We start from the raw sequence: 15,739 nt of genomic DNA on the forward strand, positions 1-15,739 counted from the left end.
GATTCTGTGTCCTTCTGTCTGTCTACGGAAGTCTACGGAATGTGTGTATGTGGTGTATAATTAATGCAGAGAGAGAGAGAAGGTAATTAAACACCGGTTGAATGTAGCTAGGCAGGTCCATCATCGTATTAGATGCCACCCCCCACCATAGAGGGTCATGCAGCGATGTGTCTCATGATGCTGTTCTCAGACCTCTTTGGCACATATGGATAGCCTGATGTCTGGGCGCATGTAGTGACTGCTCGGATCTTCCCGTATATCTCTAACACTGCAGACAGCCTTTCCTCTTTTGCCCTGTACGGATGCCAGTTCCTGAAATTCTTTGTAATTGTCTGGTTAAGATATCACAGCTGCCACCACCGAAGGGCCATTATTCAGCCGTGGCTCCATAAAACAGCGCATGAAAACCAGGGAAAACAATCGGCAGTTCCTCGGCTGTTGCATGTGGACTTTATTTGGAGAACCTCCAGGAGGAAAAAAAATAGAAAGAATAGGAAGAAAGAAAAGAAACAAAAAAATGCAATGCCACTCTCTGATCAGCTCAGAACGGATTGGATTTAATTAAACCTCTCCCCATCGTACAATCTGTCACTGACTACGTTCATTTACCAGCATGTGTTCCGTGATTAAAGAACACCCTGTGCCCTTCGTTCCTGACTACACACACACACACACATGCACATACACACATACACACACACACGCACACACACACACACACACACACACACACACACACACACACACACACACACACACACACACACACACACACACACTACACAACTGCCCTGGCTTGGCTTGGTTCTGAGGGAATTCTCCAGCAGTGAGGCAAATCCCCGCAGCACGTCCCGTCACGTTCCGGTTGTGCTTGGCCGACGTGTACAGATCGCCGGTGCCGCTAATGTATCTCTGCCCGCGCTGTGGCGGTCTCAGCCGTAATAATTAAAGACACGCTGCATCTTGGCCCCTCATTAATCATGGCTTATATGGACTTTGAAGCCGTAATGAAAAACAGCCAGACCAAAGGCCGGAGCGCTGGTTTATTGTGTCTGTACAAATTGTGGTAAGTGCAAGCTGGTATGCCCCATTTCTGACCAACCCCCCCCCCCCCCCCAAACACACGCACTTTGCACATACATAAACACACACACACACACTCACAGGAAACGAGCATGATAAGACTTTTTATGTTTCTGTGTGGGGAAGGGAACGGTCTAGGGGGGCCATGACGTTTAAAGCATGTTTTATGTTAATGCAAACCATTAAAAGCTTGCAGTCAGAGCTGTGCTGTGCTGTGCTGTGTGGGATGCGTTAATGACAGGACACAGTGTTGCAGCCTTATCCAACATGAAGTAACTCTGGGCCCAGCTTTAGTTTGTTGGTGTAATATAGACTAATATAGCGCTTATACATTAGAGATCCACAGCAGGTGATGGATGACGGAAGTAATGCGCAGCTACACAAACACTAGCTTTTGGTGAGCGGCCAGTGCTGTAGAGACTCACAATTATTACGTTCAACCTGGGGATTCTCTGCGATTAGGAAGCATATATTACTGGACAGGGCTGTTGAATATTAAAGGCTCAGCCCCGTCGCTGTGGAATAAAGTGCTGCAGTCTTTGAGTGGCCCGATGTTTTATCCTCCCATTACTGCTTTCTTTCTGTCAGAGACCGAAGCGGTGCGTCACACACACAACGACTCTGCCAGTATTCAAAGTGACTTAAATCTGGCACACACACCTGAATGAATACAACAAAAGGCATGCAAGGCCTATCATTGAGGATGGGCTACAAGAGAGAGAGCCGAAGAGGACCGCAAGGCCAGAAATACAGCGTCTTCTCCCGTGCCCATAAAATGTGATCCTGGCTTTAAAAAGGCAGCCTGCTACATTAAGGCAGCATGCTGAACCCGTGGACAGTGAAGGACACATAGGGCCCACAGAGGGGGGAAGTGAAGGCTTTTATTTTGGCATGTTGATGATAAATAAGTACAGCACACATCCTTGCTCACAGGTGCTTGGGGTGGAGGGGGTGGGTGAGGCGGGATGGTTCCCCTCACAGCTCTGTGAAGCCCAACACAAAGGACCAAAGCTTGGGAGGGCCAGCCTTTGGAGTTACCACCAGCCATGAACATAGTCTACATTTGGATATTTACTGGGCAGCTGTTCATGCTGCTATAGTTGTTTGTCCACATTTCCAGGTAAGGGGGCATACTCCTCAGGACCATAATTATTACAGATAGTAATCTACCCCCCAGTTATATGGATGTAGGGACTCAGAGGCCCAGGGCCATGTAGGTTGGGGACCCATCCAATGCTGGGGGCCCACTGTGACCACTTGGCTCTGGCTTGGCAGAGGACATAGGCCTGCTTTCACTCGAAGACTGCAAGCCTCACAGCCAAAGACAACTGTGTTAACCTCTAAAAAGGCCAGCGGGCCAGAAGCAGCCAAACTGAGAGATGTGGTGAAAAATACACACAAGAAAACAGACCTCTCCTCTGCATTTGGCACGAGCCTGAGAATACACAAGAGATGAAGGAGGTCTTTTTTTCTTCATTTCCCTCATTTCGAACACGGATGGAAAAGACATAAGTCCCTCGGCCAGCACCGCAACAGCAACGCGCCAAACCCAAAAGCGAGCCATCGGTGCAACAGTTTGCTGGTGGATTGCCATGGCACCGTTTCTTCATGAAGGGCTTGCCGTTTTATAGAGTGCTTCTGACAGGAGACAACGGTCAGATGAAAGTTTAAGTGCTGCGCAATTCTTTTTCTCTCTCTCGCTCTCCCTCTCCCCCTTTTTTTCCTCTTTCTTCCTTAAATAAACAAGGAAAAGGCTGCCATCATGCGCTGGAAAAATGCGGGTGTTTATTTGAAGGCTAACTACTGTTTCAGGAATCTGTGGTTTGTCAGCATGCCTCGCAGGTGAGCTCACCCACCACCACCACACATGTCAGGATGGAGGCCAGAGGGAGACCAGCACCCTCTCACTCCTTTCTCCCTCTTTTCATTCTCTCTCACTCCCTCTCTCTCCTTCTATCTCTCTCCTTCCTTCTCTCTCCATCCCTTTCTTCCCCCTCCCTCCCTCAGCTGTCTTGCACAATATTTTGCTGGTAGTCAAAACAAAATTAGATGGGTTTGTTATCGTAAAAATTAGCTCAGGAATGACGTGCTCGTGTTTTTCTTCTGGACTCAGAAGAGATCCAGGTCAGCGTGGTGAGCTGGTAAGGTCATGTGTTTGTCCATGAACTCACTGTTGTAGTGAATTCACTCTTTGGTTAGTTTAATTTGTTGGGCCATTCAGAGTTTATAAAGTCATGACAGGTCTCACATTCAACAGTGTAGAATCCCTCTATTTTGGATCCATACATTACGTAATATACAGTTATGTGCTGACTGAAGAAGAACAAATAAATAAGAACTTACATGTATTTCCTTTACATAGAATAAACTTATCAAACTATAAATCCATGCAAAACTTCTGTCACATTTATAGAATGAGTGTTGAGCACCTAAATCTGACTTATCTCTCTGAGAAGCTGTCTGAATCTTCTGACTGTAAATGTTGACTTTAAACAATGCCGCCACCTAGTGTTCACTAGTGGAATCAACTCTCCAGTGTTTTGCAATGGTTGGGAATAATCACTAATGCACTAGATGTTGAGATCATGGGATCTAAATTCTATCTGCCTATAACCCAGAAGCACAGAAATACATTGCAAATATTTAAAGCAAAATTAAGTGATATAGTATTTGTGGTAGTCTGAATTGGTCACAGAAGCTCAGTTATATTAAAATCCATGTGCAATGTAACTAATATGAATAATGCCAAAGTCCTTTAGCCCTGTCATAAACGGCCATATCAGTCACATACTCCTGAAGACAAATGCCTTCACTAGTCTGAGTAGCTTAGTGAGAATGCTTCAAAAGTTCAAATGCTGGGGGCACTGTGGCGCAAGCCGATAAGCCACCCAATGCCTGCGGAGACCCAGGCTCGATTCCGGCCTGCTGTCGTTTCCCGATCCTCTCCCCACCTCTTCACTCCTCCTCACTCCTCAGAAATGATTCACTGTCCTATCCAAATAATGGCTAAAAAGCCAATAAATAAATATTTTTTAAAAAAATGCAGGGAAAATGATTGTAATATAAATAATTGCACATTCCTTCAACCAAATAACTGGTCACTTAAAGTACTTAGAAAAACATCAAAGCCTATCAGATCTGTAGAAAGAGTCCCATTCGACGTGATGACGTGTCTGACCCCGCCTCCTGTCCCTCCATCCCATCCACTTGGTCAGCGTACGGCACTTCTGTCGCTTTCTGCGGGTGGCAGAACCTATAGTACAGACACAGTAGTCCCAGTCCTATGCACAGGCCCGTCACGATGGCTATGGTGCCGTACTCATACTTCAGGACGTCTGGTTTAAACACGTACAGAAGGAGGGGAGCGGAGAGGTTTACCAAGACGTAGAACAAGTAGTACACCGTCATGGACACTCTTGTGTTCTGTCCTTTGACGTTGAAGTAGGTGAAGACCAGGATGACCCCGACGATGGTGCGATACATCACCTCAAGAGCTGTTCCGTTGCAAAAGTTTGTGCGGAGTACAAAAGCCCAAGCCGTGCCCAATAACCATACCAGGGCCATGAAGAACATGCTGAGGGGACTCAACGCGAGGAGGAGACTGAAGCTGAAGATCCGCGTGCTGATGGTGAACAGCTTGTAGAGTAGGTAAACTACAGTGGGCAGACCGGATGGCATCTCCTTTAGGTCTGTGAGAGACCTTCTGAGGCAACGCTGGTAGTCCACCAAGGCCCAGGCAATGTTGAGGAAGGAAGCAACCATGGTGATATCTGCACAAATAACACACAATTACACATATTTTTTTTTTATGTGTTGGTCCATGTATGTTGGTCCTTGCTGTGCTAGGCATAGACTCAGTGCAAGGCATATTAGTGATCAAAATCCAGTGATGTAGAAGAAGGTCATAGTTTGTAGTTACTGGTGACTTCAATAAATTACTTTATATGTAGTGAGAAGGATTGCATAAATGTTTATAAATCCAATTGAACACAACTTTTTCTTATTTGTTGGTCTTCACTTGTCAGGTTTTACTTTTGGTACAATGCTGATTGATATAATGTTAAACTGCTGATTCAAGCGTTCCCTCGCGAGGCCTGGTGGTGTGATCCTTACACTGCAGGACCGAGGCGTGTCCGTGGCCCAGGAGGAGGATGTAGAGCTGCAGCAGGAGCTGGGGCACACTCTCCAAGAAGGCCTCGAACAGACGGAGCATGCTCAGATCCGTGGCCTGGCCAAACAGCTCGAGGTGGCTCCCCTCGCCATTGTTGACGACCACTTGGAAGCTTTTCTTCAGCAGTTTGAAATACCTTCAGGTGACAGGACAGACGCAGACACTGTCATGCACTGCACAGGGGACATGTTCACTCTTTGCATAGGGTGTAGATTTGAAGTAGATTTAAGGTCAGGTAAGGTCTGTGACTCTAATCCATTACACTTTTAGTGAAATTAAAGGTGCGTTTTCAGTTTTGAGGTGTGTATGCGCTCAAAAGGTTCTGGTGTTCATTCACAGTTCTGGCTTTGTTAATTGGAAACAGAAGTAGCTTGGACAGAGAAATAATTCTAGCCAATCAACAGGTTGCTTTTGGAGCAGGGAAGGGAGGGCTATCATTTAAATATCTGTTGAAATCAAATATCAATAACCTTTCACCCGAAATTGTAGCCTATTCTTTCAGTCCACTGTAGCTCAGAGGGCAAAGACATTAGTAGTGTGGTGGTTTTTGACATCCTGATCACCAGCACAAGCTGGGTGTGTGTTTATTTACTGCTACAACATTTTATCTGGTTGAACTTTCCTGATCTGAGGTTGAGCTTCTAGTATGTCACTACGTCAACCAGAGCATTTTTCACATGCTTTGCCTTTTACACTTCCTCTGAGTCATACCTAACCAGCATGTGTTAACACATGCACACACACACACACACACACACACACACACACACACACACATACAAACACACACAAATATGTGTGTTACGCAATAGCATTTCCAGTATGCCTTGCAGGCAAAATGTATTTAGTTTTTTTAAACTGAAACTAAAACACTTCACAGGAATGCTTAAACAAACCTGAATAACACAGTCCCTTGACTAGTCCGAGTCTAGTCCTGGTCCTAGTCCTAGTCCTTGTCCTAGTCCTTGTCCGAGATATTCTGAGGTACTGTACCTGGTGAAGATTCCCATCTGCATGATGTGAAGCCCGGTGATGAGTTCCCACGACTCCTCTGTGTCATCCTTGTCATCGTTAAACCACCTGTAGCTGAATGTCTGTGTGCATACAGATGCACACAGCACAAACAGGAACGTCAGTGTGCCCCAGACGATGTGTCCATCTTGCAGATACTTGGCTCCCAGGAAGAAATCAGTGCCAATGTCTACTATGTACAGGACCAGTCCGATCACTGTAAGAGCCCATCGCTTTTTAGTGAACCGAGTCTCCGCTTCCATCTTCCCATTCAATGTCTCAGTGTCTCGGACGTTTGGATCCAAAACTACTGTGTCCACTAGGATCAGAGACACCATGCTCATAGTGTAGATAGATTCATGCCTGCTGCTGAAAACATAAATGTATTATATTATATTATATTATAAATGCATTATAAACACAATATAGTCAGAAACACCTTTCTTAGTATTTTTAGGTCAAGGTCTTCTTTTGCATTAGAAGATGTAAGTCTACATACTACATTTTGCATATTTTATTACACACAGTTGCAAACACAGTCCTTCTCTAAACACCATATAATTTGCAAACACATACAAAGTACAGAGCTCAGTACATTTGACCTGCTCACAGTAACCTCTGGGTTGGCACCACCAGATAAAACGCAATAAACCATAGCACAATTCCTTTAACATCTGACACACTTATATAACACTCTGATAAGGAAGAAACTACAGTTTAAACTCTCCAGGATACGTCTGATAAAACATAAGCATATAAAAAGGACTTAAATGCAGACAACATTTCTGTATATGAAGTATGACATATGAAAGAACCACAGCTTTGAAGTTATTCAACCTCAGTATTGCTTCCTCTAACTTCTGTACTTTGCTTTAAGTTTTTTCTCAGACATAAAGCAAAGCCACTGTGTGATCTGTTGATATTTCAACAATCTACAGCTCACTGTATCACAATAACCCTGCTTAAAAGAACAACTTGTTCTGAACTGAGCTGAAGTGTACTTACCACTTTATGAAGTGTAACCTCTCACATAATTCACCACTTCACTTCTCCTGGGTCAGAATGTGTGTCTCCATCAACTGTAGGTGAAATAACATGTTTGAGAAGCTCCTCCAAGCAAGGAAATGTAGAAAGAAGTAGAGTCCAGATGTGCATTCCCAGTCCTAGAGAGAGAATTAGAGAAGAAGGGTTGAGTCTCTTCTCAGAAGTCACCTGCAGCTGAAGCCACTCCCTAGGTGACTCTTTCCACATGACATAATCATGCAGCCTTTGGCTGACAGCTGCAATAAAAGGCTGTTGATCCATGCACTTGAAGAGGCGTATGCTATACGATCTATGTGCAGCAATACTTAAATACTTATTGCATGCTTAATATGTCCTTATTTACACTGCTGATGTAGATTCATATTCTGACTGGCTACTCAAACTATGGCCTGTACTTCCGCACCGGTACACTAGCCCTACATGTGACAGTGCCAGGGAATTCTGTCTCGTGCCGTAAGCACACATGGGAGGGGTGATATGATTCTTCGTGAGCACTAGGCGGAAACCCTCTTATGGCATGTTGTCTGGCCTCTTAGTCATCGAACGGATTCAAAGGAATTCCCACCGGCTGTGTTCAGTTATTAAGCGACATATGTTGGATAATTCTCGTGAAAACACAGGGTGTGTTCAGGTTGGGGGGGGCAGGGGTAACTCAACATCATTGCCGAGCTTCTTTTGGATCGACCTTTTGAATTAGCTACTCGAGCTCAAAGCCACAGAGCTGGATGCAGAGCCACCATGTCCCACTCTTCTTCCTCATTGCTGTTGGAAGAGCAGTATTTCATGTGTACACCTTCTTGATATGGATCTACAGTAGGTTTACCAATACAATTATTAATGATAGAAATAATTCTTAATGTTTTATTTTTACAAGAGAGGAACTACTCTCGATATCTATCTCTATATTCTTTGCAGGTCTTTTGTATTGTTGGCCATTGACAGTGGGAAATAAGTCACTACTAAGTCACTACAAAACTCAGAGTCTTCTGAAATCACAGTTTAAAGGTTATCTGTCTCCCTATTTTATGTGCACCAATATTTCCTTAAAGAGTTACAAAAATGATCTTCACCTACTCTAAATACCTTATATCAGTGTGCTGTTTATGCCCTAGGAGTGAGAAGCAGCGGCTGATTTGCTACGTCCTACAACAACCAGCGGCCTGGAGTATTCAATCATTTCCGTTACTGTTGTCTCCTTATATGGTCTTTACTGGAGACAATAAACACTTTTATTTCCCAGTACAGATTGGTTTAATGTTAGACAAGAACATGTTTTCTCATATTTTAGGTGCCAGGCTTGAGCTCTAGGTATGTATTAGTTTAACTAGTTGCAATTACATTTCAAGCCTTTCAATTTAGTTCCCAGTAAACATATTTCAGCTACACAAAGTAGGAAGAAAGTTGGTTAATACTCTTTCACATAGGAACCCATCCGGTCTTTTGTCAGAAGTCACATGCTAAAGCTAAAGCTGCAGCCGTACCTTTGCAGTTTCAGGTCAGGATACTCATCACGGAGCCAAGCATCATCAACCACAGCCTTTGGTCAGCAGTCACAGCGTGACAGTCAGCACAGCCATAATGAGTCTGGTTATTCATACAGTGTGGGAAACGGTTTGCAAATAATGAAATAAGTGTCAATGTATGAACAAGTTCCTCAGTCTCTTCACGGAGTGAAGGAGGTAATCTTTCTTAACCAGCAGACTGTTGATGTTTAACAGTGGTCTGGATTTCTGCACAGGTGAACTGTTATTATGTTATTATAAACAGTCATCTTGTTCAGAATGTTTGTGGGTTTTGTCTAATTACTATAGTCAAACAGGAAGTGGGATCTCCGTTGTGGCATGCTGCTTGGCCTGCTGGGGTAGAATAGGGTCCAAAGAGGGAGAACTTAGTTCTAAGTTCTTAGAACTCAGTCAGTTCTTCGTGTGTGAACGCATGATCTCTTCCTCTCATTCTGTGTGTGTGAACACATGATCTCTTCTTCTCGTTCTGTGGGTGTGAACGCATGATGACACATATGTGAAGGGTAATTTGAAACAGATATTGAGTTGACTGTAAAAAAATAATTCATCTACGGGTTATGTTGGTGATTCTGTTCTGATCTGCTTTTGCATTCCCACGGAATAGTTTTGCATACGCTCGCAATACTTTTGTGTTCCTCAATCTACTTGTGAAAGTAGCCACCATGGCAATTGCCTTTGACCACCCACACCAACCCACCCTCTTCACATAGTTGGGCAGCAGTGCCCTCTGTTTACTATGGTCACATCACTCTGAGATCACCCCATCCCCCATTTGAGAACACGAAAACTTGCCATTTCTCTTCCTCATTACATTGCATTACACAGTAAGTGGTTGAAGAGTGAATGCCACTCAAAAAGCAGCAAGGAACATGATTAGAGGATTCGTACTTCTCTCTTGTAAGTTTTTAATAATATTTGCATAAATAACTAGCCAATTATACATTGATCTTGTTTTAGTTGTTGAGTCATTTTCAAAAGATCAAAGTGTCATGCAAGTTAATGTTACATGTGTGCAGATAACAGTTGAATGAGACTGAGTGCTTAGTTTTGGCTAAACAAAATATGAAACACTCAGTACGTTTACATGATGGCATAAACCCGATTTTGGCCAAAGCCCGGCTTCTCTATCCATGGGGGGGTAACTTTAAATGTAAAGGAAGTAAAATACAATATAGTTAAGTAAGATAAATTGGGTGCGCCCTTGACTTTGGAGGGAGCAGAATGTTCATGTGACACCGACTTATAAGTGTATTTTTGTGTTTCTAGTCGTGGCTGCCACGGCAGGTTTCATTGTTTTAAAAGACGTATATTATTGTGGAAATGGTCACGAGGCAACTCAGTCCAGTGATGGGTGAGTGCGATTAAGATAACATAATACCATCATTCTGAGAAATAGGCAATTCCATTGTAATATTCCTTCTTTACCTGTACTATGTTGGTTTCTCTTCTTAGCTTTGTAAAATATTTGGGGAGCGACCTGAAGAATGATTCTTTTATCTTTGCAGGTTAAGTATACTAAAGTTGTGCATTTTACAGAAATACATTTACATACTGTACACAGTATCATATGAGCATAACATGCTTGTTTGTACAGAACACATTTAACCTTTTGACTCATTGTGCTGCAGAGGACAATTTAAAGGGCTCCCAACCAGTCCAATCAGTAAGCAACAGGCTGAACATGGGGCCAATGGTGAATGAACTGGTATGTTTAAAAAAAAAAAAAATCATTTGCCTTTAATACCTGTTGGTCCATCATGCGTATATAGTGATATTATTCATGTTGTGTATATTTGAAATATTGCATATAAAACTGAAGAAGTATACCTGGAAATTAAATCCAACTCATGAAAAAGACCTGCTCTGAGATTCATAATAAAGTAGGCCTAGATCTCTGAGAAATCTATTTTAGAGAGTTTTTTTGCATGTCACAAAGGTCACAGTTTCCTGTGCACGCCACCATTTTTTTAACAACAGAAGTTACTGTTAGTTCCAGTTCCTGTTAGTGAGGTCTCAACTTTTACAGAGTTTAATCTCAATGATGCCACTAAAGAAGAAGACAAGAACACCAATATGAATGCATTCTCTTTACTTTGTAAAAAATCTCTCACTGCACCACCACCGACAACCCATGCAAACGAAAACACTGTTGAAGACAGTAATGTCACGACCCTCACTAGGGTATGCTGTCTATTCTTTTTCCTAGGGGATTCTTTTTCCTCTATCTCTCCCTCTATCTCTTTGCCCTTCAGGTAAAAGTTTGTCAGGTACAGGGGATGTGGTCAACCTGTTTGATGTGATTAGGCATATCCAATAAAAGTCCTAGAATTCTGTGTTGGTTCAGGTGTACTCTGCATTATGTAGGAGCCCTATACCGGACTTGAACTGTGCAGCCTTGAACATGGGTGGTGGGCTTACAAGAAAGGAGGCTAAAGCCCATTGGTGCTAGCCTCTATCACTAGCACATTTTCCTAAGGTGTCTGGAAGTGAGGTTAACTCACTGCACAGAACTGTACCTGCTGGCTGCTGTTACACTCACCCTCCTCAACCTCATTCCCAATCCGGTTCACGACACCAAGGGAGGCTGCGCTGTGTAGACAGCAAAGTCGAAACCTTGCATGTGGGAGGCAGGTGTGCTAGCAAGGAGGGATTCTATTCTTTATATCCATTCTATTGAGAGTTCTATTTTGAGGTAGCCCTGCATTCTTTCACACCCATACACATGCTCTGACAATAGTGACATACCTAGACTTCTTACAGAGGTGAAATTGGTCTCCTCTTGTGCAAATAAACAGCTTTTGTTTCTGCTGAATCCTCTGGATCACTGTTTATTTGTTAGATACAACCTTTAAGTTTGGTTCGAACAGATGGACAAGGCAGAAAGGTGTGGTATATGATATGATCCAAATTTTTACATTTTACTTTGGTTCTTCGTGTCTTTATTTCATTAGGTTCAAGAGCAGGTATATATACAAAGGGATTAGCAACTTAGAAGTCCCATGGCCACTGTGAATATCTGGATTCATGGCAGCAGAATGCTATCAGTCCTGTTGAAGAAGGTACGTTACTAGTGAACTTATTAAGCTAATATCCTGCATGACCTAAAATTGTGACTAAATCTATTTGGGAAAGCAAAATACCCAAATACACAAAAGGTGTTCCTGGGGTTTTAGAGTGGTACATATCTAGCTAACTGAACTGAAATGACTCCTTCCCCAATACCAGTTTAGAGACTTTAAGGTTCTTAACAAAAAGGATCAAGATATGATTATATTCCCTGTTTCTGTTTCAATTTTATTTTATTTTCAGCCAAAAAGATCAAAATAAACATCAACAATAATCATAAACTATAACAACAACAACAACGGTAATCCACAATATATGGTTGATTTTAAATGTATGAGTTTCATATGTTACGACTTAATTGAATTTGAGATTGGGTGGCTGTACTGTAAATATTTTAAATACTCAAAATTTCCAAGGAAGTTTGCTTTCTCATGTGGTCTTGCAGTGTGGTGTTGTTCACCAAACATCGTTAAATCAGCCATGTTGGTTAGGGAATCATACATTGATCACACAGTTACCCCCTGAACACCAAATAGTTTTAATCTTTCTTTTTATCGTTACAAATACGTTTACTACTCTTCATACTTATAATTGTCATTCATTTGACATGTGCAGGGGATATTCACATCGGAGTTGTATGTTTAAGGCAGAATTAGTTTTATGTCTTCATTGTCTCTTCATTTTGCAGATCCAGGAACAGAGATTGCTTTTGTGCTGGATGGATCTGGTAGTATTGATCCTCCCGACTTTGACTTGGCTAAAGAATTTATAATTGATGTAATGAAAACAGTTTGGTCAAAATGTTTCAATGTAAGTATGAGGGTTACAAGACCCAAACTTGACATTAAAAGCCACATGTACAGTACATGAATAAATTAATGGGGTTTCATTTAACACTTTAACAACAGTGCAAGTTTGCCGTTGTACAATATGGAAACTACACCAGAACTGAACTCACACTGAAAGAAAATGACAACAGAATCGAAGCCTTAACCAAGGTTGCAGGCATAAAACAAATAAAATTGTGGACTGCAACGGCTTCAGCAAACAATCATGTTCTGTAAGTCCTTCTCAAAAGACTCAAAACATTGTTCAGAGGCAAAACTACATCATCAGTAAAAATTAACCATTGCAGCACAATAATGTATTATACACAATTATATTTTCAAATGTCTACAAATATGTTAACAGACAGATTAGCATTAGACTCAGGAAAGAGGTTGTCTTTATCCGTTGTCTATAGGTTTCATCTAATATAATCCGTAATCTGAATGGCATGTGCAAAATATCAAAGAAGTCCAAAGAATGTTCTTTCACTTACAGTGAACATTTGTTCGTAACTGAAGCTGGATCAAATGAGAATTCTACAAAAATGATAATTGTGATAACTGATGGACGTATATATATGGACCCTATGGATCTGACAGAGGTTTTGCAAAACCCAAAAATGAACAATATCACCCGCTTTGCTACTGGGGTAAGACTTCTCTACATGAAATATTAGCCTGTATAATACATGTGAGTACATTCTGAGTATCTAAATATTTCATTCTGTCTCACAGGTGGGGCCTGATGTACTTAAGAATGTCCAGGCACTAAAAGAGATGAGAGAGATAGCCTCAGACCCAGATGATAAACACTTTTTTGAAGTTCAAGAGTATAAAGCGTTTGAAGCCATTCTGTACTCTTTACAGTTGGCCATCACTGGAATAGTTCCGACATCTTCCACCCCACAGATTACAGTCACTGCATGGGAAAGATGGTGTGTGCTATTTTGCTTTGATCACTTTTTTTTACAGATTTGACAATTGAACCATGAACACCTAAGCAATCCTTTTAATCTATATCTTTTACAATTTCTCCATGCAACTTTTTTTCCTTTCAGATGTGGGCGGTGATGATGGTGATGGTGATGAAGAGAAGGACGTTTGGTTTGGTTCCTTTTGCACATTCGGTCACAAGTAACCAGATCCTTGGCAACAGAGTGAAATATTTTTTTTTAAACATACTGTAATTGTTTTTCCAGTGATAAGGCTTTGGTTGGTCCAATCTCTCTTTCTTACTTTGGTGCCACCAGATTATTCAAATTGATGATTACATATCTGATTATCTGAAATATTCAATGCATAATTTACAGAGGTTTTTTTTCCATTTCTTTCGTAAATAGTTTTCAAGCAATGTTGTGTATTTCATTATAACATGTCAGCTTTAATGTAACGTCTCTTGTGTCTACATTACCTGCCCCTTTACATACTTGTTACACACAGTCTTAAGCCTTTTTCAGCCACTGAGACTCATGTTACATGTCACTCACAACACAAGACATTACAACTGGCCAGCACAGCTTAGTGTCTGATAGAAAGATTAGTATTCATCACAGACACCCACACATGTGCTCACAAACACACACATATGTACAAATACACACACATATATTTGAGTGTGTGTTCATGTATTCCACAGTGTCACAATACCTTTCTGGGTTTTGCGCCTTCAACTCAAGATATAACTCTTATTACACACTCTGTCTATGACATGTGATGTTATATCACGCCACAGTTGTGGAGCTTCCAGGCCAGCTTGCTCTGTATACTACTGGTATATCATTTGTGCTTTTTGTATTTTATGAATCATTAGTTTAAAGAAACTTGAAGATTACTTTTCAATAAATGTTTTGGCATTCAGCAGTTATTTGTGTCATTCGTTTTCAACAATCTGTAACGAGTCTGTGTTTATTTTGTATTGAAATACACAATAGATTTTGATAGATTGAATTGATTGAATAGATTTTAGATATGGTATAGATTTGGTTTGTGCCAAAGAGGCTGTAAGATGATCCGCTGAGAAGCTGTAACGTGGTTCTGTCTTTAAAATGACTGAAACACATATCTTTTCCGTTTTTATACTCTACCAGTTCAGTCACTTTGATATTTTTTCTCAAGTATTCAAGTTCTTTACCCTTGAGGGAAGTGTGAGCCACATGGTCAAGACTTCTTAGGCAATGACCTTCATTTGATCTTCATTCACCCAGCTGATATTTCTACCCTGAGTAAAAAATGAAAATGCATTAGCCTACTCCAGAGATGGACATATGCGTTACAGACTGCGCTTGACATGCCTCTTTTACATTTGCTTTAGAGACCTGGTATATGTTGCAATACACACCCAAAGAAAAATGCGGGGAGATTTAGATAACTGAGTTATTAGTGGGTTAACTGGTCTTGTAATCTAATGTTTTGTTAGTCATTGTCTTCTGCTATCCACAGCAAAAAATATTCCACACAATGTCACAGTGTCCTATTGGATTCAGTTAAACTTATCTCAGAGCTTAAAACCTCCTTTACAAATATCAAAGTGTCCTGTATGGTCTGACTTCACAAGAAGACCTAACTACTACCCATTTACCCTCACATGCAACTTCACAAACCCTCTTGGGATTAAATGTCTTTCTTTTTAAATCCGTGCTACATGTCATTCTTTCATTTCAGTGCAATCTTCCTGGGTGGTGACTGTGTTAATAATGTTGGTCTGATGAGAACTTCAGATAATCGAATGTTGGCTTATCATCAGACAGCCAACCAGTCTTCTTGAGATGTACAATACACAACGGACAGGTCATTTGGCAGGCACACGATTACTTTCAAAGGTTGTACCCTTATCAGCGTTTGCACGCTGAGATTAGTAAATAAACAACCAACCAATCACACTTCACTGGATGCAACTGTGAACAATGTTGAAATAAGAAATGCCATTAAGCCATATCCTATCCACTGACGCACACGTATGAATTATTTGCGCCAATGGATAAGCATCAAACTTTTCTTTCCTCCTTCAAATTTGT

The 15,739-nt window shown here is 41.5% G+C and overlaps 1 protein-coding gene across 1 annotated transcript; it reads right to left on the reverse strand.

Moving 5' to 3' along the window:
* Nucleotides 1-4,215: 4,215 nt before the first annotated feature.
* xkr9 (XK, Kell blood group complex subunit-related family, member 9) lies at nucleotides 4,216-5,326 on the reverse strand (the record flags this gene model as incomplete). The annotated part of the gene is made up of 2 exons (XM_080855454.1): nucleotides 5,197-5,326; nucleotides 4,216-4,853 (listed from the first exon to the last, which is right to left on the reverse strand). Exons 1-2 carry the CDS (start codon nucleotides 5,294-5,296, stop codon nucleotides 4,216-4,218), a joined length of 738 nt encoding a protein of 245 aa, XP_080711580.1. The 5' UTR covers nucleotides 5,297-5,326.
* Between the last annotated feature and the right edge of the window lie 10,413 nt (nucleotides 5,327-15,739).

The sequence above is a fragment of the Sprattus sprattus genome, assembly GCF_963457725.1.
Source record: "Sprattus sprattus genome assembly, chromosome: 17".
In the NCBI taxonomy this organism is placed as follows: domain Eukaryota; kingdom Metazoa; phylum Chordata; class Actinopteri; order Clupeiformes; family Clupeidae; genus Sprattus; species Sprattus sprattus.